The 17,699-nt window shown below is 44.1% G+C and overlaps 7 protein-coding genes and 1 pseudogene across 7 annotated transcripts; 4 read left to right on the top strand and 4 right to left on the bottom strand.

The window, feature by feature from the left end:
• Positions 1 to 53: 53 nt before the first annotated feature.
• On the top strand, positions 54 to 651 carry LOC108132900 (dolichyl-diphosphooligosaccharide--protein glycosyltransferase subunit 4). Its single transcript, XM_017252484.3, has 3 exons — positions 54 to 171; positions 345 to 464; positions 543 to 651. Exons 2-3 carry the CDS (start codon positions 364 to 366, stop codon positions 562 to 564), a joined length of 123 nt encoding a protein of 40 aa, XP_017107973.1. The 5' UTR covers positions 54 to 171; positions 345 to 363; the 3' UTR covers positions 565 to 651.
• On the bottom strand, positions 648 to 1,337 carry l(2)k10201 (lethal (2) k10201). The gene has a single exon (XM_017252483.3). The coding sequence runs from the start codon at positions 1,302 to 1,304 to the stop codon at positions 648 to 650; it is 657 nt and encodes a 218-aa protein (XP_017107972.2). The 5' UTR covers positions 1,305 to 1,337.
• Positions 1,338 to 1,604: 267 nt separating this feature from the next.
• LOC108133242 (nucleolar GTP-binding protein 1) lies at positions 1,605 to 4,010 on the top strand. The gene is made up of 3 exons (XM_017253090.3): positions 1,605 to 1,763; positions 1,893 to 2,167; positions 2,237 to 4,010. The coding sequence occupies exons 1-3, from the start codon at positions 1,716 to 1,718 to the stop codon at positions 3,870 to 3,872; spliced, it is 1,959 nt and encodes a 652-aa protein (XP_017108579.1). The 5' UTR covers positions 1,605 to 1,715; the 3' UTR covers positions 3,873 to 4,010.
• Positions 4,011 to 4,034: 24 nt separating this feature from the next.
• Positions 4,035 to 5,400, bottom strand: LOC108132815 (phenoloxidase-activating factor 2-like). The gene is made up of 2 exons (XM_017252375.3): positions 5,167 to 5,400; positions 4,035 to 5,100 (listed from the first exon to the last, which is right to left on the bottom strand). The coding sequence occupies exons 1-2, from the start codon at positions 5,347 to 5,349 to the stop codon at positions 4,141 to 4,143; spliced, it is 1,143 nt and encodes a 380-aa protein (XP_017107864.2). The 5' UTR covers positions 5,350 to 5,400; the 3' UTR covers positions 4,035 to 4,140.
• A 2,089-nt stretch (positions 5,401 to 7,489) lies between these two features.
• LOC122321113 (nucleolar GTP-binding protein 1-like) lies at positions 7,490 to 9,055 on the top strand. Its single transcript, XM_043210531.2, has one exon. It carries the CDS (start codon positions 7,505 to 7,507, stop codon positions 8,915 to 8,917), a length of 1,413 nt encoding a protein of 470 aa, XP_043066466.2. The 5' UTR covers positions 7,490 to 7,504; the 3' UTR covers positions 8,918 to 9,055.
• A 25-nt stretch (positions 9,056 to 9,080) lies between these two features.
• LOC122321114 (phenoloxidase-activating factor 2-like) lies at positions 9,081 to 10,445 on the bottom strand. The gene is made up of 2 exons (XM_043210532.2): positions 10,212 to 10,445; positions 9,081 to 10,145 (listed from the first exon to the last, which is right to left on the bottom strand). The coding sequence occupies exons 1-2, from the start codon at positions 10,392 to 10,394 to the stop codon at positions 9,186 to 9,188; spliced, it is 1,143 nt and encodes a 380-aa protein (XP_043066467.1). The 5' UTR covers positions 10,395 to 10,445; the 3' UTR covers positions 9,081 to 9,185.
• A 2,090-nt stretch (positions 10,446 to 12,535) lies between these two features.
• On the top strand, positions 12,536 to 14,101 carry LOC122321115 (nucleolar GTP-binding protein 1-like; annotated as a pseudogene).
• Positions 14,102 to 14,129: 28 nt separating this feature from the next.
• On the bottom strand, positions 14,130 to 17,643 carry LOC122321116 (phenoloxidase-activating factor 2-like). Its single transcript, XM_043210533.2, has 3 exons — positions 17,626 to 17,643; positions 15,276 to 15,409; positions 14,130 to 15,209 (listed from the first exon to the last, which is right to left on the bottom strand). The coding sequence occupies exon 3, from the start codon at positions 14,961 to 14,963 to the stop codon at positions 14,232 to 14,234; it is 732 nt and encodes a 243-aa protein (XP_043066468.1). The 5' UTR covers positions 14,964 to 15,209; positions 15,276 to 15,409; positions 17,626 to 17,643; the 3' UTR covers positions 14,130 to 14,231.
• Positions 17,644 to 17,699: the final 56 nt, after the last annotated feature.

Here is a 17,699-nt window from a genome sequence, read left to right as displayed (position 1 = left end):
AAAAACTATATTTTTAGTTTTTTAAAAATGGCATTCGATTTGAAAAAGTTAAACACCCTGGCAACTTTATCCAGGTCACAAACCTTTTTGGTATGCCTTGTACAACCGCACCTGGTCACATTGTAATTCTTGCAACACAACAACCGGCTCGCTTTTTTCTTTAATAAAAAGGTAAATTACTAAAGATAAATTAAATAAAACACTCACTTGGATAGCTAAGTTAACTCTGGAGTAATTTCGTTCAGACCTACCAGTTAACGGCTGCCCTAAGTCTTCAGTTTACCATTCGCGCATCCATGACGTGTCACTCCCCAATTGTTCTAATCAACTTTTCGTGTTTACAGATTTTTGGCATTCCAAAATATGATTACCGACGTGCAATTGGCTATTTTCTCGAACGTCCTGGGCGTGTTCCTGTTCCTGCTGGTGGTGGCATACCATTACATTAATGCCAACACAGGAAAGTAAGTTATCTGTCGAAAGGAACACCCACCAGAATGAGGAAGACCTGCAACATTAACAAAATTGTGATTTATTTTCAGACCCATCCCAAAGGCGAAATGATCTTCGAGGTTTTGAATAACAAACTTATATTATGATAAGGATAATGCTGCTTCTTCATTCGCAAAATAAATAGTCGTGTAAATCTAATCTAGAATCTCGTTGATGGCATCCTTCATGGATTGAATATCTTCGAGCGTCTCGCCGGATTTCTTATCCTTTCTCGTGTTGAAAGTTCGAAGTGGGTGGTGGCCAAAAGTGAAGGCCTTGATGCTGGGCAAGTCTTTGGTATCCCTACTTCCGGCATCATCATCCACATCCATGGAGTTGGAGAGCTGCTTCTTGGGATGGTGCTTCTCCTTGCCCTGATCGAAGCGGTAGTTGGCAGGAAACTTGTGGACTATTATACAGTGGTCCTTTCGTTTGCGGGGACTCTGAAACTTTTCCGAGCACTCCTCCAGGAAGCAGGAGAACATGGGCTTATCCCCCCGCTCCACGCTGGCGGCGAAATAAAAGTCGTGCTGCTCGGTGATGTGCAAGTCCAGTAAATGGGCCGTTGGTAGTATCTTTCGGCACTCGGCGCAGCTGTACGACTGGTCATTAGTCCTGCTTTTAATGCTTTTTTGGGGCTCTTTGGCTTCCACTATATCCTGTATTTCCACCAAAACTCCTAGTTTTTTAAAAGTTGGCAATTCTGGCTGCGGGGGATCAGAGGGTTTTATAAATCCCACTGGCACGTCGCTCAGAATTTTGATTAATTCCTCCCTGGAGAGGAACACTGATCTTTCAGCTTCAGATTCCATTTTGTTTGTCTTTAAATATGCATTGTTTTTGGGTTGCTTCCTCTTTTTAAGATGTTCTCACTGGTCATGGTTAGAATTTAAATAAAATTAAATATTTTTTGCATGTGTTTAACTTTGGATAGTTCCAGCCTTAAAAAAAATAAAATTCATAAGAGCATATTTAAAATAATTATTTTAATTAATTATAAAATTCTAAAAACCCAGTAAAAACATTGTATATAAAATAAAATGTTGCCATATCCTAATATTTCAACCAGGTGGCATCACTCTTAAGCACATGTGAACCTAAACTGGTTCATCCCGTGAATCGGTTCTTTTTGGAATACGGAGCGAGCACCGCGTGGTGTTTTTGCTGTCGATTCCCTTTTTATTTTCCTTTTGTCGCGTGGAAAATAAACAAATCCTGCCAAGATGAGTCTGTACAACTTCAAAAAGATCATGGTGGTTCCGCCAGCAAAGGTAAATATCATTATCCAGAATGCCCGTCCAGCGGAGCACCCTTTTTGGGAGCCGCCTACCTAACCTCACTACAGGTGTTTACCATGATGCGCAATATGTAAATAATGCTGAAATTATGTATCCTTTCAGGACTTTATCGATATTATGCTGTCGAAGACACAGCGGAAGACCCCAACGGTTGTCCACAAGGGGTACAAGATTTCCCGCATTCGTGCCTTTTACACGAGAAAAGTGAAGTACACGCAGCAGAACTTCCACGATCGTTTGTCTCAGATTATCCAGGATTTCCCCAAGCTGGACGACGTGCATCCTTTCTATGCGGATTTGATGAATGTCTTGTACGACAAGGATCATTACAAACTGGCCCTGGGTCAGTTGAACACAGCCAGACATTTGGTGGACAAGTAAGTTCAGCATTAAATTAAATTATTTTGTGAAATCATTCTAAAATGCATGATATTCCTGTACTCTAGTGTGGCCAAGGATTATGTTCGTCTGCTGAAATATGGTGACTCGCTGTACCGCTGCAAACAATTGAAGAAGGCCGCCCTGGGTCGTATGGCCACTATTATGAAGCGACAGGCCTCCAACCTCACCTACCTGGAGCAAGTGCGTCAGCATCTTTCGCGTCTGCCCACAATCGATCCCTACTCGCGTACCATCATCATTTGCGGCTTCCCCAACGTGGGCAAGTCCTCGTTCATCAACAAGATCACCCGTGCCGATGTGGAGGTTCAGCCCTATGCCTTCACCACCAAGTCCCTGTATGTGGGCCACACAGACTACAAATATCTGCGCTGGCAGGTGATCGACACACCCGGAATTCTGGATCATCCACTCGAGGAGCGCAACGTTATCGAAATGCAGGCCATCACAGCGCTGGCTCATCTGCGCGCCTGTGTACTGTACTTCATGGACATATCCGAGCAGTGCGGCCATTCGCTGGAGGAACAGGTCAAGCTCTTCGAGAGCATCAAGCCTCTGTTCACCAACAAGCCTTTGATCTTGGCCATCAACAAGATTGACATTCTGACGCCGGAGGATTTGCCGGAGGAGAGGAGACAAATCATCACCAAACTGCAGGAGGATAAGAGCGTGCCCGTCATGTTGATGTCCACGGTCCAGGAAACAGGCGTTATGGAAGTGAAAACAGAGGCTTGCGAGCGCCTGCTGTCATACCGCGTGGACCAAAAGATGCGCACAAAGAAGGTGGATAACATCCTCAACCGCCTGCACGTAGCAATGCCGGCGCCGCGCGATGAAAAGGTTCGTGCTCCATGCATCCCAGAACAGGCTCTGACCCGCCTCCAACAAAACGCTGCCAAGGCGGAGCGCAAGAAGAAATTGGAGAAGGAGATCGAGGAGGAGATGGGCGACGACTACACGCTGGACCTCAAGAAGAACTACAGCGAGATTCCCGAGGAGGAGCGCTACGACGTTATCCCAGAGTTCTGGGAGGGTCGCAACATTGCCGACTACATCGATCCCGATATCTTCGAGAAGCTGGAGGAACTGGAACGCGAAGAGGGACTGCGGGAGTCCAGCGGCGTGTATACATTGCCCGATATGTCCATGGACGAAACGCTCAAGGAGATCCGCGAGATGGCCAAGCAGATCCGAGGCAAGCGCTTCGAGCTGCGCGACGAGAAGCGTCTGTCCTCCAGGAAGAACAAGCCGGTTATTCCGCGTCACAAGCAGCCCAAGGTCCGCGACCGTTCCGTCAACAAACTGGTGGAGACGATGGAGGGTCTTGGCGTGGACATGTCTGGCAGCGAGACCGCCAACTTCACCAAGTCTGTGGTGGATCTGCGTCGTGGCCAGGTGGCCGTCGGCTCAAAGAAACTGCCCAAGCAGATACTGCTCGACAAGGAGTCCTCCGCGGTTGTCAAGAAGACTGGCCAGCCACTGAAGCGTGCGCCTGCCCGCGACACCCTGGGCATCAAGAATGTGGCCATCCGCAAGAAGGCGCAACAAATGGCCAAGCGCGACATTGCCAAGAAGGTGACAAAGATGGGTCTCAAGGGCGAGGCGGATCGTTTCATCGGCACCAAGATGCCCAAGCATTTGTATTCCGGCAAGCGCGGTACGGGCAAGACGGATCGTCGTTAATCTGTACGGCGGCTGTAGCTGGCTAAGTGATTCGATATTACCTGTTGGGCAACCTGCTCCTCTGTATAAAATAAGCGACTTATCTTAATCCTTTTCCCATAACCTTTTTGAAATACAATATTGTATTTTTACAAAACATTTTGTTGCCTACTTTTTGGGGTAAAACTAGAAAAGTTCTTAGATGTCCGAATATTTTGGTTCATATAAAAATATGAATGTATTTCAAGAAATAATTCACATGTCAATTAAATTAATAGTTGACACTCGGTTAAAATTGTTTGTATTCTCCTCTCCTTGGGTGCTGGATGGCTGGAAGGGCTTCTAATTGCTTATAAATCCAGTCATTGAACTTTTCTAAATTCGTGTAGACCCCGGGAGTGTCCTTCTTGCCGCACTCCATACCCCAGTTGACGATTCCAACCTGTATGTAGCGGTTCCTGTAGTAGTCCATCTCACAGAATATGGCAGAACCACCATCTCCCGTGCAGGAATCGAGCCCTTCTTCTCCTCCGGCGCACATTAGACTTGGATCCAATTCAAAATCAGGTCCCAACTCCGTTTTCCTCAGCTTATCCTGGCATTCATCCTGGGACACTAAGGGAAGCTCAATTGCCTTCAGAACATTTGATAAACATTTGTCACCGAAGTTTTTCACGCCCCAACCGGCTACTATGCATTTGTTCGCTGTGTCTTCATCTGGAGTGGGCAAACAGATGGTCTGGATGTGATCCTCCTGCTTGAAGGGCTGGGCCAAAATGACAAGGGCCAAATCGTTTGCCCCAGTTTCATAATCAAAATCTTCGTGTCTTATGATGCTCTTCACCAATCGCTGTTGAGGTGTAAACGGTTCTCGGTCCGATATTAAATCCCAATCACCAGCTCGGATCTTTGTATTGGCAGCGGTCACATTCTCAAGAATATGTGCTGCGGTGAGAACGACATCCATAGCGATTAGAGATCCCCCTCCAATGAACTTCTCATTGGAATATAAAGCCACCATCCAGGGGAATTCTCCAGGTCTAGAGTCACTTGTATCTAGCGCTAGATTGCCTATACCTCTGGGGTTGCTGGTACCGCAATCATAGGCCTGCTTACTGCGCGGTGTCGTGGTGGGCCTGGGAGTCGTAGTGGTGCTGGGAGTTGTATTGGGCCTGGCAGTCGTAGTATCGCAGGAAGTAGGGCTGTGAGGCGTTTTGGGGCTGGGAGGCGTACAGGAGGGTATTGAAGGCTGTGAAAAAGACCAGGAAACAATTAAAGATAATTTTTCCTACTGGATTCTGAATTAAATACTTACTTTTGTTAATCTGCAGCATACTTCATTGGTCTCACATTTTTTAATATCAACTGTGACAGGTTGTCCCCTTATAGAACAATAATCCTGAGGAACGCAGCTATTAGGAGCATAACAGTATTCAGCACCGCTCCATCCTAGAAAGGATGCGACGAGAAGAATTCCTAAAGACAAGTGCTTCTGCATGGTTTAATTGCGAAGAGAACTTTGTGAATGTCACTGCAATGCCTCCCATTAAATAGCCGCCGATGGCTTCTTTATCAAATGGGTTTTGCCCGAAGCTTATCGTCTGTTTCTTGGAAAAAATATTAAAATGCTGCATATATGTATACCACATTATTCTTTTTATGTATGAAGTTGTTAAATTAAGGACAATTTTCTTGTTTTTCCGGAATGATAAAAATAGTAAAAAATAATAAGTGTGACATTATAAAATAATATTTTATTTTACACTAAATCTTGTTAAACATAATGCAACTGATAAGCGGGTAAATAAAGCTGTGACCTAAGATTTCATTAAAACCAAACTTGAAATTATTTATTCGATTTTTGTAAATTTCCAAATAAGTGGGAAAGTTTCAATTAAAACTGGGAATTTTATAATGAAGACATTTCTTTGAAAAGTTAAGAGATAATGGGGACATTATTTTAAATAGCGGATGATCCAGACGGCATATCAATGTTCAAAAAGTGCAATAAATATACGACGTTCAGGGTTTTTGGTTTTCTCCATCCAACTTTAGCTGATAAGCATTGTTACTATGTCCCAAAACAAAAGCCAAATAGGCGGGAGGGAAGCCACATCACCAAGCCACTTATGAAAATAAATCGCACTGGCAGTGGAATGAAGATTTACTTCTAAGGATATGGGATACCTCCTGCCCATACCTCCTATTGAGTAATAAAGTTAAAATGCGTAGATTGGCGATTTGCACATCAGCTTTCCATTCTCCAGGGAGTGTGGGTGGCGATGGATGTATGAAAATTGGAATCGAAAGGAACCAGAGCGAGCCCTATATTACATCTTGACTTGGGTCCGATTTTATTGATTGAGTAACCACAGGCACATGTGTTCGCAAATCATATTTGATATTTTGTTTGTTCGCTTCTGCTTTTTTCGAATCACCAGTTATGATTCATACCATTAAATGTTCATTGTTTTTTTAATGCTAATAAATATATTTTTAAAAAGTTTAGTCCTTTTGCCAAACAATAAAAAACTTTATTCAAAAATATGAATATATTTCAAAAAATTTTCCGTTCCACGACAATGCGACAATCCACGCCCAACTGAGAGTCCCATATGTGATCGAAGAAGTTCAGCGATTCCAATAGGTACGTAGAAAGGCTGGACCGACATCCTAACCCTCAGGCCATCAATCTTCTGGAGTTGTCCAGGCACTCCTTGTAGCTACACTACAAGGAGGCTGAAACGGACCCACCCACTGGACCTCTGCCACTCGGGCGAACGGGACTGAGCTGCAGTTGTAAAACCAACAAGGCCCACTAAAGGGCCCGACACAGTGGCGGATTTAAGGAAAAAGGCCCAGTGGGCAAAATTTTTTCAGGGTACATTGAAGGGTATTTTGAAGGGTACAGCCCAGAAAATTTGACAAAAAATCTTAAAAATATTTTGGTCCCAGATTTTGATGCAGATTTATGGAGAATCGGATGAATATTTCCTAAGATATGGCGTTCGCAGTGGGTCATATGGGGCTCCCCATGCATTTTGCACATTTTGAAGGGGACAGCCCAGAAAATTTGGCAAAAAATCTTTATAATATTTTGGTCCCAGATTTTGATGCAGATTTATGGAGAATCGGATGAATATTTCCTAAGATATGGCCTTCGCAGTGGGTCATATGGGGCTCCCCATGCATTTTGCACATTTTGAAGAGGACAGCCCAAAAAATTTGACAAAAAATCTTTAAAATATTTCATTCTCAGATTTTGATGCAGATTTATGGAGAATCGATCCACAAATCGTTTAAGGTATTCCGTTCAAGAATCGGATGAATATTTCCTAAGATATGGCCTTCGCAGTGGGTCATATGGGGCTCCAAATGCATTTTGCACATTTTGAAGGGGACAGCCCAGAAAATTTGACAAAAAATCTTTATAATATTTTATTTCCAGATTTTGATGCGGATTTATGAAGAATCGATCCACAAATCGTTTAAGGTATTCCGTTCAAGAATCGGATGAATATTTCCTAAGATATGGCCTTCGCAGTGGGTCATATGGGGCTCCCCATGCATTTTGCACATTTTGAAGGGGACAGCCCAGAAAATTTGGCAAAAAATCTTAAAAATATTTTGGTCCCAGATTTTGATGCAGATTTATGGAGAATCGATCCACAAATCGTTTAAGGTATTCCGTTCAAGAATCGGATGAATATTTTCTAAGATATGGCCTGGGACACACAGATTACAAATATCTGCGCTGGCAGGTGATCGACACACCCGGTATTCTGGATCATCCACTGGAGGAGCGCAACGTTATCGAAATGCAGGCCATCACAGCGCTGGCTCATCTGCGCGCCTGTGTACTGTACTTCATGGACATATCCGAGCAGTGCGGCCATTCGCTGGAGGAACAGGTCAAGCTCTTCGAGAGCATCAAGCCTCTGTTCACCAACAAGCCTTTGATCTTGGCCATTAACAAGATTGACATTCTGACGCCGGAGGATTTGCCGGAGGAGAGGAGACAAATCATCACCAAACTGCAGGAGGATAAGAGCGTGCCCGTCATGTTGATGTCGACGGTCCAGGAGACTGGCGTTATGGAAGTGAAAACAGAGGCTTGCGAGCGCCTGCTGTCATACCGCGTGGACCAAAAGATGCGCACAAAGAAGGTCGATAACATCCTCAACCGCCTGCACGTAGCAATGCCGGCGCCGCGCGATGAAAAGGTTCGTGCTCCATGCATCCCAGAACAGGCTCTGACCCGCCTCCAACAAAACGCTGCCAAGGCGGAGCGCAAGAAGAAATTGGAGAAGGAGATCGAGGAGGAGATGGGCGACGACTACACGCTGGACCTCAAGAAGAACTACAGCGAGATTCCCGAGGAGGAGCGCTACGACGTTATCCCAGAGTTCTGGGAGGGTCGCAACATTGCCGACTACATCGATCCCGATATCTTCGAGAAGCTGGAGGAACTGGAACGCGAAGAGGGACTGCGGGAGTCCAGCGGCGTGTATACATTGCCCGATATGTCCATGGACGAAACGCTCAAGGAGATCCGCGAGATGGCCAAGCAGATCCGAGGCAAGCGCTTCGAGCTGCGCGACGAGAAGCGTCTGTCCTCCAGGAAGAACAAGCCGGTTATTCCGCGTCACAAGCAGCCCAAGGTCCGCGACCGTTCCGTCAACAAACTGGTGGAGACGATGGAGGGTCTTGGCGTGGACATGTCTGGCAGCGAGACCGCCAACTTCACCAAGTCTGTGGTGGATCTGCGTCGTGGCCAGGTGGCCGTCGGCTCAAAGAAACTGCCCAAGCAGATACTGCTCGACAAGGAGTCCTCCGCGGTTGTCAAGAAGACTGGCCAGCCACTGAAGCGTGCGCCTGCCCGCGACACCCTGGGCATCAAGAATGTGGCCATCCGCAAGAAGGCGCAACAAATGGCCAAGCGCGACATTGCCAAGAAGGTGACAAAGATGGGTCTCAAGGGCGAGGCGGATCGTTTCATCGGCACCAAGATGCCCAAGCATTTGTATTCCGGCAAGCGCGGTACGGGCAAGACGGATCGTCGTTAATCTGTACGGCGGCTGTAGCTGGCTAAGTGATTCGATATTACCTGTTGGGCAACCTGCTCCTCTGTATAAAATAAGCGACTTATCTTAATCCTTTTCCCATAACCTTTTTGAAATACAATATTGTATTTTTACAAAACATTTTGTTGCCTACTTTTTGGGGTAAAACTAGAAAAGTTCTTAGATGTCCGAATATTTTGGTTCATATAAAAATATGAATGTATTTCAAGAAATAATTCACATGTCAATTAAATTAATAGTTGACACTCGGTTAAAATTGTTTGTATTCTCCTCTCCTTGGGTGCTGGATGGCTGGAAGGGCTTCTAATTGCTTATAAATCCAGTCATTGAACTTTTCTAAATTCGTGTAGACCCCGGGAGTGTCCTTCTTGCCGCACTCCATACCCCAGTTGACGATTCCAACCTGTATGTAGCGGTTCCTGTAGTAGTCCATCTCACAGAATATGGCAGAACCACCATCTCCCGTGCAGGAATCGAGCCCTTCTTCTCCTCCGGCGCACATTAGACTTGGATCCAATTCAAAATCAGGTCCCAACTCCGTTTTCCTCAGCTTATCCTGGCATTCATCCTGGGACACTAAGGGAAGCTCAATTGCCTTCAGAACATTTGATAAACATTTGTCACCGAAGTTTTTCACGCCCCAACCGGCTACTATGCATTTGTTCGCTGTGTCTTCATCTGGAGTGGGCAAACAGATGGTCTGGATGTGATCCTCCTGCTTGAAGGGCTGGGCCAAAATGACAAGGGCCAAATCGTTTGCCCCAGTTTCATAATCAAAATCTTCGTGTCTTATGATGCTCTTCACCAATCGCTGTTGAGGTGTAAACGGTTCTCGGTCCGATATTAAATCCCAATCACCAGCTCGGATCTTTGTATTGGCAGCGGTCACATTCTCAAGAATATGTGCTGCGGTGAGAACGACATCCATAGCGATTAGAGATCCCCCTCCAATGAACTTCTCATTGGAATATAAAGCCACCATCCAGGGGAATTCTCCAGGTCTAGAGTCACTTGTATCTAGCGCTAGATTGCCTATACCTCTGGGGTTGCTGGTACCGCAATCATAGGCCTGCTTACTGCGCGGTGTCGTGGTGGGCCTGGGAGTCGTAGTGGTGCTGGGAGTTGTATTGGGCCTGGCAGTCGTAGTATCGCAGGAAGTAGGGCTGTGAGGCGTTTTGGGGCTGGGAGGCGTACAGGAGGGTATTGAAGGCTGTGAAAAAGACCAGGAAACAATTAAAGATAATTTTTCCTACTGGATTCTGAATTAAATACTTACTTTTGTTAATCTGCAGCATACTTCATTGGTCTCACATTTTTTAATATCAACTGTGACAGGTTGTCCCCTTATAGAACAATAATCCTGAGGAACGCAGCTATTAGGAGCATAACAGTATTCAGCACCGCTCCATCCTAGAAAGGATGCGACGAGAAGAATTCCTAAAGACAAGTGCTTCTGCATGGTTTAATTGCGAAGAGAACTTTGTGAATGTCACTGCAATGCCTCCCATTAAATAGCCGCCGATGGCTTCTTTATCAAATGGGTTTTGCCCGAAGCTTATCGTCTGTTTCTTGGAAAAAATATTAAAATGCTGCATATATGTATACCACATTATTCTTTTTATGTATGAAGTTGTTAAATTAAGGACAATTTTCTTGTTTTTCCGGAATGATAAAAATAGTAAAAAATAATAAGTGTGACATTATAAAATAATATTTTATTTTACACTAAATCTTGTTAAACATAATGCAACTGATAAGCGGGTAAATAAAGCTGTGACCTAAGATTTCATTAAAACCAAACTTGAAATTATTTATTCGATTTTTGTAAATTTCCAAATAAGTGGGAAAGTTTCAATTAAAACTGGGAATTTTATAATGAAGACATTTCTTTGAAAAGTTAAGAGATAATGGGGACATTATTTTAAATAGCGGATGATCCAGACGGCATATCAATGTTCAAAAAGTGCAATAAATATACGACGTTCAGGGTTTTTGGTTTTCTCCATCCAACTTTAGCTGATAAGCATTGTTACTATGTCCCAAAACAAAAGCCAAATAGGCGGGAGGGAAGCCACATCACCAAGCCACTTATGAAAATAAATCGCACTGGCAGTGGAATGAAGATTTACTTCTAAGGATATGGGATACCTCCTGCCCATACCTCCTATTGAGTAATAAAGTTAAAATGCGTAGATTGGCGATTTGCACATCAGCTTTCCATTCTCCAGGGAGTGTGGGTGGCGATGGATGTATGAAAATTGGAATCGAAAGGAACCAGAGCGAGCCCTATATTACATCTTGACTTGGGTCCGATTTTATTGATTGAGTAACCACAGGCACATCATAAAGGCAAATCATATTTGATATTTTGTTTGTTCGCTTCTGCTTTTTTCGAATCACCAGTTATGATTCATACCATTAAATGTTCATTGTTTTTTTAATGCTAATAAATATATTTTTAAAAAGTTTAGTCCTTTTGCCAAACAATAAAAAACTTTATTCAAAAATATGAATATATTTCAAAAAATTTTCCGTTCCACGACAATGCGACAATCCACGCCCAACTGAGAGTCCCATATGTGATCGAAGAAGTTCAGCGATTCCAATAGGTACGTAGAAAGGCTGGACCGACATCCTAACCCTCAGGCCATCAATCTTCTGGAGTTGTCCAGGCACTCCTTGTAGCTACACTACAAGGAGGCTGAAACGGACCCACCCACTGGACCTCTGCCACTCGGGCGAACGGGACTGAGCTGCAGTTGTAAAACCAACAAGGCCCACTAAAGGGCCCGACACAGTGGCGGATTTAAGGAAAAAGGCCCAGTGGGCAAAATTTTTTCAGGGTACATTGAAGGGTATTTTGAAGGGTACAGCCCAGAAAATTTGACAAAAAATCTTAAAAATATTTTGGTCCCAGATTTTGATGCAGATTTATGGAGAATCGGATGAATATTTCCTAAGATATGGCGTTCGTAGTGGGTCATATGGGGCTCCCCATGCATTTTGCACATTTTGAAGGGGACAGCCCAGAAAATTTGGCAAAAAATCTTTATAATATTTTGGTCCCAGATTTTGATGCAGATTTATGGAGAATCGGATGAATATTTCCTAAGATATGGCCTTCGCAGTGGGTCATATGGGGCTCCCCATGCATTTTGCACATTTTGAAGAGGACAGCCCAAAAAATTTGACAAAAAATCTTTAAAATATTTCATTCTCAGATTTTGATGCAGATTTATGGAGAATCGATCCACAAATCGTTTAAGGTATTCCGTTCAAGAATCGGATGAATATTTCCTAAGATATGGCCTTCGCAGTGGGTCATATGGGGCTCCAAATGCATTTTGCACATTTTGAAGGGGACAGCCCAGAAAATTTGACAAAAAATCTTTATAATATTTTATTTCCAGATTTTGATGCGGATTTATGAAGAATCGATCCACAAATCGTTTAAGGTATTCCGTTCAAGAATCGGATGAATATTTCCTAAGATATGGCCTTCGCAGTGGGTCATATGGGGCTCCCCATGCATTTTGCACATTTTGAAGGGGACAGCCCAGAAAATTTGGCAAAAAATCTTAAAAATATTTTGGTCCCAGATTTTGATGCAGATTTATGGAGAATCGATCCACAAATCGTTTAAGGTATTCCGTTCAAGAATCGGATGAATATTTTCTAAGATATGGCCTGGGACACACAGATTACAAATATCTGCGCTGGCAGGTGATCGACACACCCGGTATTCTGGATCATCCACTGGAGGAGCGCAACGTTATCGAAATGCAGGCCATCACAGCGCTGGCTCATCTGCGCGCCTGTGTACTGTACTTCATGGACATATCCGAGCAGTGCGGCCATTCGCTGGAGGAACAGGTCAAGCTCTTCGAGAGCATCAAGCCTCTGTTCACCAACAAGCCTTTGATCTTGGCCATTAACAAGATTGACATTCTGACGCCGGAGGATTTGCCGGAGGAGAGGAGACAAATCATCACCAAACTGCAGGAGGATAAGAGCGTGCCCGTCATGTTGATGTCGACGGTCCAGGAGACTGGCGTTATGGAAGTGAAAACAGAGGCTTGCGAGCGCCTGCTGTCATACCGCGTGGACCAAAAGATGCGCACAAAGAAGGTCGATAACATCCTCAACCGCCTGCACGTAGCAATGCCGGCGCCGCGCGATGAAAAGGTTCGTGCTCCATGCATCCCAGAACAGGCTCTGACCCGCCTCCAACAAAACGCTGCCAAAGCGGAGCGCTAGAAGAAATTGGAGAAGGAGATTGAGGAGGAGATGGGCGACGACTACACGCTGGACCTCAAGAAGAACTACAGCGAGATCCCCGAGGAGGAGCGCTACGACGTTATCCCAGAGTTCTGGGAGGGTCGCAACATTGCCGACTACATCGATCCCGATATCTTCGAGAAGCTGGAGGAGCTGGAACGCGAAGAGGGACTGCGGGAGTCCAGCGGCGTGTACACATTGCCCGATATGTCCATGGACGAAACGCTCAAGGAGATCCGCGAGATGGCCAAGCAGATCCGAGGCAAGCGCTTCGAGCTGCGCGACGAGAAGCGTCTGTCCTCCAGGAAGAACAAGCCGGTTATTCCGCGTCACAAACAGCCCAAGGTCCGCGACCGTTCCGTCAACAAACTGGTGGAGACCATGGAGGGTCTTGGCGTGGACATGTCTGGCAGCGAGACCGCCAACTTCACCAAGTCTGTGGTGGATCTGCGTCGTGGCCAGGTGGCCGTCGGCTCAAAGAAACTGCCCAAGCAGATACTGCTCGACAAGGAGTCCTCCGCGGTTGTCAAGAAGACTGGCCAGCCACTGAAGCGTGCGCCTGCCCGCGACACCCTGGGCATCAAGAATGTGGCCATCCGCAAGAAGGCGCAACAAATGGCCAAGCGCGACATTGCCAAGAAGGTGACAAAGATGGGTCTCAAGGGCGAGGCGGATCGTTTCATCGGCACCAAGATGCCCAAGCATTTGTATTCCGGCAAGCGCGGTACGGGCAAGACGGATCGTCGTTAATCTGTACGGCGGCTGTAGCTGGCTAAGTGATTCGGTTCTACCTGTTGGGCATCCCGCTCCTCTGTATAAAATAAGCGACTTATCTTAATCCTTTTCCCATAACCTTTTTGAAATACAATATTGTATTTTTACAAAACATTTTGTTGCCTACTTTTTGGGGTAAAACTAGAAAAGTTCTTAGATGTCCGAATATTTTGGTTCATATAAAAATATGAATGTATTTCAAGAAATAATTCACATGTCAATTAAATTAATAGTTGACACTCGGTTAAAATTGTTTGTATTCTCCTCTCCTTGGGTGCTGGATGGCTGGAAGGGCTTCTAATTGCTTATAAATCCAGTCATTGAACTTTTCTAAATTCGTGTAGACCCCGGGAGTGTCCTTCTTGCCGCACTCCATACCCCAGTTGACGATTCCAACCTGTATGTAGCGGTTCCTGTAGTAGTCCATCTCACAGAATATGGCAGAACCACCATCTCCCGTGCAGGAATCGAGCCCTTCTTCTCCTCCGGCGCACATTAGACTTGGATCCAATTCAAAATCAGGTCCCAACTCCGTTTTCCTCAGCTTATCCTGGCATTCATCCTGGGACACTAAGGGAAGCTCAATTGCCTTCAGAACATTTGATAAACATTTGTCACCGAAGTTTTTCACGCCCCAACCGGCTACTATGCATTTGTTCGCTGTGTCTTCATCTGGAGTGGGCAAACAGATGGTCTGGATGTGATCCTCCTGCTTGAAGGGCTGGGCCAAAATGACAAGGGCCAAATCGTTTGCCCCAGTTTCATAATCAAAATCTTCGTGTCTTATGATGCTCTTCACCAATCGCTGTTGAGGTGTAAACGGTTCTCGGTCCGATATTAAATCCCAATCACCAGCTCGGATCTTTGTATTGGCAGCGGTCACATTCTCAAGAATATGTGCTGCGGTGAGAACGACATCCATAGCGATTAGAGATCCCCCTCCAATGAACTTCTCATTGGAATATAAAGCCACCATCCAGGGGAATTCTCCAGGTCTAGAGTCACTTGTATCTAGCGCTAGATTGCCTATACCTCTGGGGTTGCTGGTACCGCAATCATAGGCCTGCTTACTGCGCGGTGTCGTGGTGGGCCTGGGAGTCGTAGTGGTGCTGGGAGTTGTATTGGGCCTGGCAGTCGTAGTATCGCAGGAAGTAGGGCTGTGAGGCGTTTTGGGGCTGGGAGTCGTTTTGGAGCAGGGAGTCGTAGAGGAGGGTATTGAAGGCTGTGATAAAGACCAGGAAACAATTAAAGATAATTTTTCCTACTGGATTCTGAATTAAATACTTACTTTTGTTAATCTGCAGCATACTTCATTGGTCTCACATTTTTTAATATCAACTGTGACAGGTTGTCCCCTTATAGAACAATAATCCTGAGGAACGCAGCTATGAGGAGCATAACAGTTTTCAGCACCGCTCCATCCTAGAAAGGATGCGACGAGAAGAATTCCTAAAGACAAGTGCTTCTGCATGGTTTAATTGCGAAGAGAACTTTGTGAATGTCACTGCAATGCCTCCCCTTAAATAGCCGCCGATGGCTTCTTTATCAAATGGGTTTTGCCCGAAGCTTATCGTCTGCTTCTTGGAAAAAACATTAAAATGCTGCATATATGTATACCACATTATTCTTTTTATGTATGAAGTTGTTCAATTAAGGACAATTTTCTTGTTTTTCAGGAATGATAAAAATAGTAAAAAACAAGAAAGGAAAGCTAACTTCGGGCGGAGCCGAAGTTTATATACCCTTGCAGTTAAAACCGGATATATATCGCAAACATCGGATATAGTTGGCCGATCCTTATAAGAATATGATAATATAACCCAATTTATTATAATACAAAGCCTAAAAATGTCCCAAACTTCTATCTTCAAAAACACGAAAGTTGAATCATTTCCGATCGTTCAGTTATATGGCAGCTATAGGATATAGTCGGCCGATCCTTATGAAATTTAGCATGTCGTAATGTTTTGCCAAAAAATGGTCTCATGTCGAATTTGAACTCTCTAACTTTAAAAACGTCAAAGTTATACCATTTCCGATCAATCAGTTATATGGCAGCTATAGTATATAGTCGGCCGATCCGGGCCGTTCCGACTTATATCCTGCGTGCAAAGGAAAGAAGGGTGTGTGCAAAGTTTCGAGACGATAGCTTTAAAACTGAGAGACGGACAGACGGACATGCTCATATCAACTCAGGAGGCGATCCTGATCAAGAATATATATACTTTATAGGGTCGGAGATGTCTCCTTCACTGCGTTGCACACATTTGACCAAAATTATAATACCCTCTGCAAGGGTATAATAATAAGTGTGACATTATAAAATATTATTTTATTTTACACTAAATCTTGTTAAACATAATGCAACTGATAAGCGGGTAAATAAAGCTGTGACCTAAGATTTCATTAAAACCAAACTTGAAATTATTTATTCGATTTTTGTAAATTTCCAAATAAGTGGGAAAGTTTCAATTAAAACTGGGAATTTTAGAATGATGACATTTCTTTGAAAAGTTAAGAGATAATGGGGACATTATTTTAAATAGCGGATGATCCAGACGGCATATCAATGTTCAAAAAGTGCAATAAATATACGACGTTCAGGGTTTTTGGTTTTCTCCATCCAACTTTAGCTGATAAGCATTGTTACTATGTCCCAAAACAAAAGCCAAATAGGCGGGAGGGAAGCCACATCACCAAGCCACTTATGAAAATAAATCGCACTGGCAGAGGAATGAAGATTTACTTCTAAGGATATGGGATACCTCCTGCCCATCATCAAGCAGATCAAGTCCATTTTTATGCAAATGTGTTGAGTGATCAAGTTAAAATGCGTAGATTGGCGATTTGCACATCAGCTTTCCATTCTCCAGGGAGTGTGGGTGGCGATGGATGTATGAAAATTGGAATCAAAAGGAACCAGAGCGAGCCCTATATTACATCTTGACTTGGGTCCGATTTTATTGATTGAGTAACCACAGGCACATGTGTTCGCAAATCATATTCGATATTTTGTTTGTCCGCTTCTGCTTTTTTCGAATCACCAGTTATGATTCATACCATTAAATGTTCATTGTTTTTTTAATGCTAATAAATATATTTTTAAAAAGTTTAGTCCTTTTGCCAAACAATAAAAAACTTTATTCAAAAATATGAATATATTTAAAAAAAATATTTCCGTTCCACGACAATGCGACAATCCACGCCCAACTGAGAGTCCCATATGTGATCGAAGAAGTTCAGCGATTCGCCAATAGGTACGTGGAAAGGCTGGACCGACATCCTAACCCTGAGGCCATCAATCTTCTGGACAACAGCTACACCACAAGGAGGCTGAAACGGACCCACCCACTGGACCTCTGCCACTCGGGCGAACGGGACTAAGCTGCAGTTGTAAAACCAAGGCCCACTAAAGGGCCCGACAATATAACTTAATTTCTATCGCTAAGGTTTACTGTTAAAATTAGTTTCCTAGGATAAGCAAACATTGTACTACTCAATATTTCATTAAGTTTAGGTCCCATTATAAAATTGAATTATTGTCCATAACTCCGGACAGATTTTAAATATAACTATTGATTGATTGATAATAAAAAAAAAAATAATATTTTGGTTCACTTTTGTTGATGTTCACACACTTCGTTGAGTGCCTCTCCTGGAACACGAAATTGTTTATTCTACGGTGTTGCAAACTAACAAACTTTCACCCTGC

The sequence above is a fragment of the Drosophila bipectinata genome, chromosome 2R, assembly GCF_030179905.1.
Source record: "Drosophila bipectinata strain 14024-0381.07 chromosome 2R, DbipHiC1v2, whole genome shotgun sequence".
Lineage (NCBI taxonomy): Eukaryota > Metazoa > Arthropoda > Insecta > Diptera > Drosophilidae > Drosophila > Drosophila bipectinata.
The sequence above is the reverse complement of the archived record's forward strand: the minus strand, read 5'-3'. Positions and strand labels throughout refer to the sequence as shown.

What these genes read in the sequence shown, in the direction of transcription:
- LOC108132900 (XM_017252484.3), top strand. Translation starts at nt 364, where the DNA reads ATGATTACCGACGTGCAATTGGCTATTTTCTCGAACGTCCTGGGCGTG. An exon ending in ATTAATGCCAACACAGGAAA is followed by an intron (nt 465 to 542) that starts GTAAGTTATCTG and finishes ATTTATTTTCAG; the next exon opens with ACCCATCCCAAAGGCGAAAT.
- LOC108133242 (XM_017253090.3), top strand. Translation starts at nt 1,716, where the DNA reads ATGAGTCTGTACAACTTCAAAAAGATCATGGTGGTTCCGCCAGCAAAG. An exon ending in TGGTGGTTCCGCCAGCAAAG is followed by an intron (nt 1,764 to 1,892) that starts GTAAATATCATT and finishes GTATCCTTTCAG; the next exon opens with GACTTTATCGATATTATGCT. An exon ending in GCCAGACATTTGGTGGACAA is followed by an intron (nt 2,168 to 2,236) that starts GTAAGTTCAGCA and finishes CCTGTACTCTAG; the next exon opens with TGTGGCCAAGGATTATGTTC.
- LOC108132815 (XM_017252375.3), bottom strand. Translation starts at nt 5,349, where the DNA reads ATGCAGAAGCACTTGTCTTTAGGAATTCTTCTCGTCGCATCCTTTCTA. An exon ending in TATGCTGCAGATTAACAAAA is followed by an intron (nt 5,101 to 5,166) that starts GTAAGTATTTAA and finishes TCTTTTTCACAG; the next exon opens with CCTTCAATACCCTCCTGTAC.
- LOC122321113 (XM_043210531.2), top strand. Translation starts at nt 7,505, where the DNA reads ATGGAGAATCGATCCACAAATCGTTTAAGGTATTCCGTTCAAGAATCG.
- LOC122321114 (XM_043210532.2), bottom strand. Translation starts at nt 10,394, where the DNA reads ATGCAGAAGCACTTGTCTTTAGGAATTCTTCTCGTCGCATCCTTTCTA. An exon ending in TATGCTGCAGATTAACAAAA is followed by an intron (nt 10,146 to 10,211) that starts GTAAGTATTTAA and finishes TCTTTTTCACAG; the next exon opens with CCTTCAATACCCTCCTGTAC.
- LOC122321116 (XM_043210533.2), bottom strand. Translation starts at nt 14,963, where the DNA reads ATGGTGGCTTTATATTCCAATGAGAAGTTCATTGGAGGGGGATCTCTA.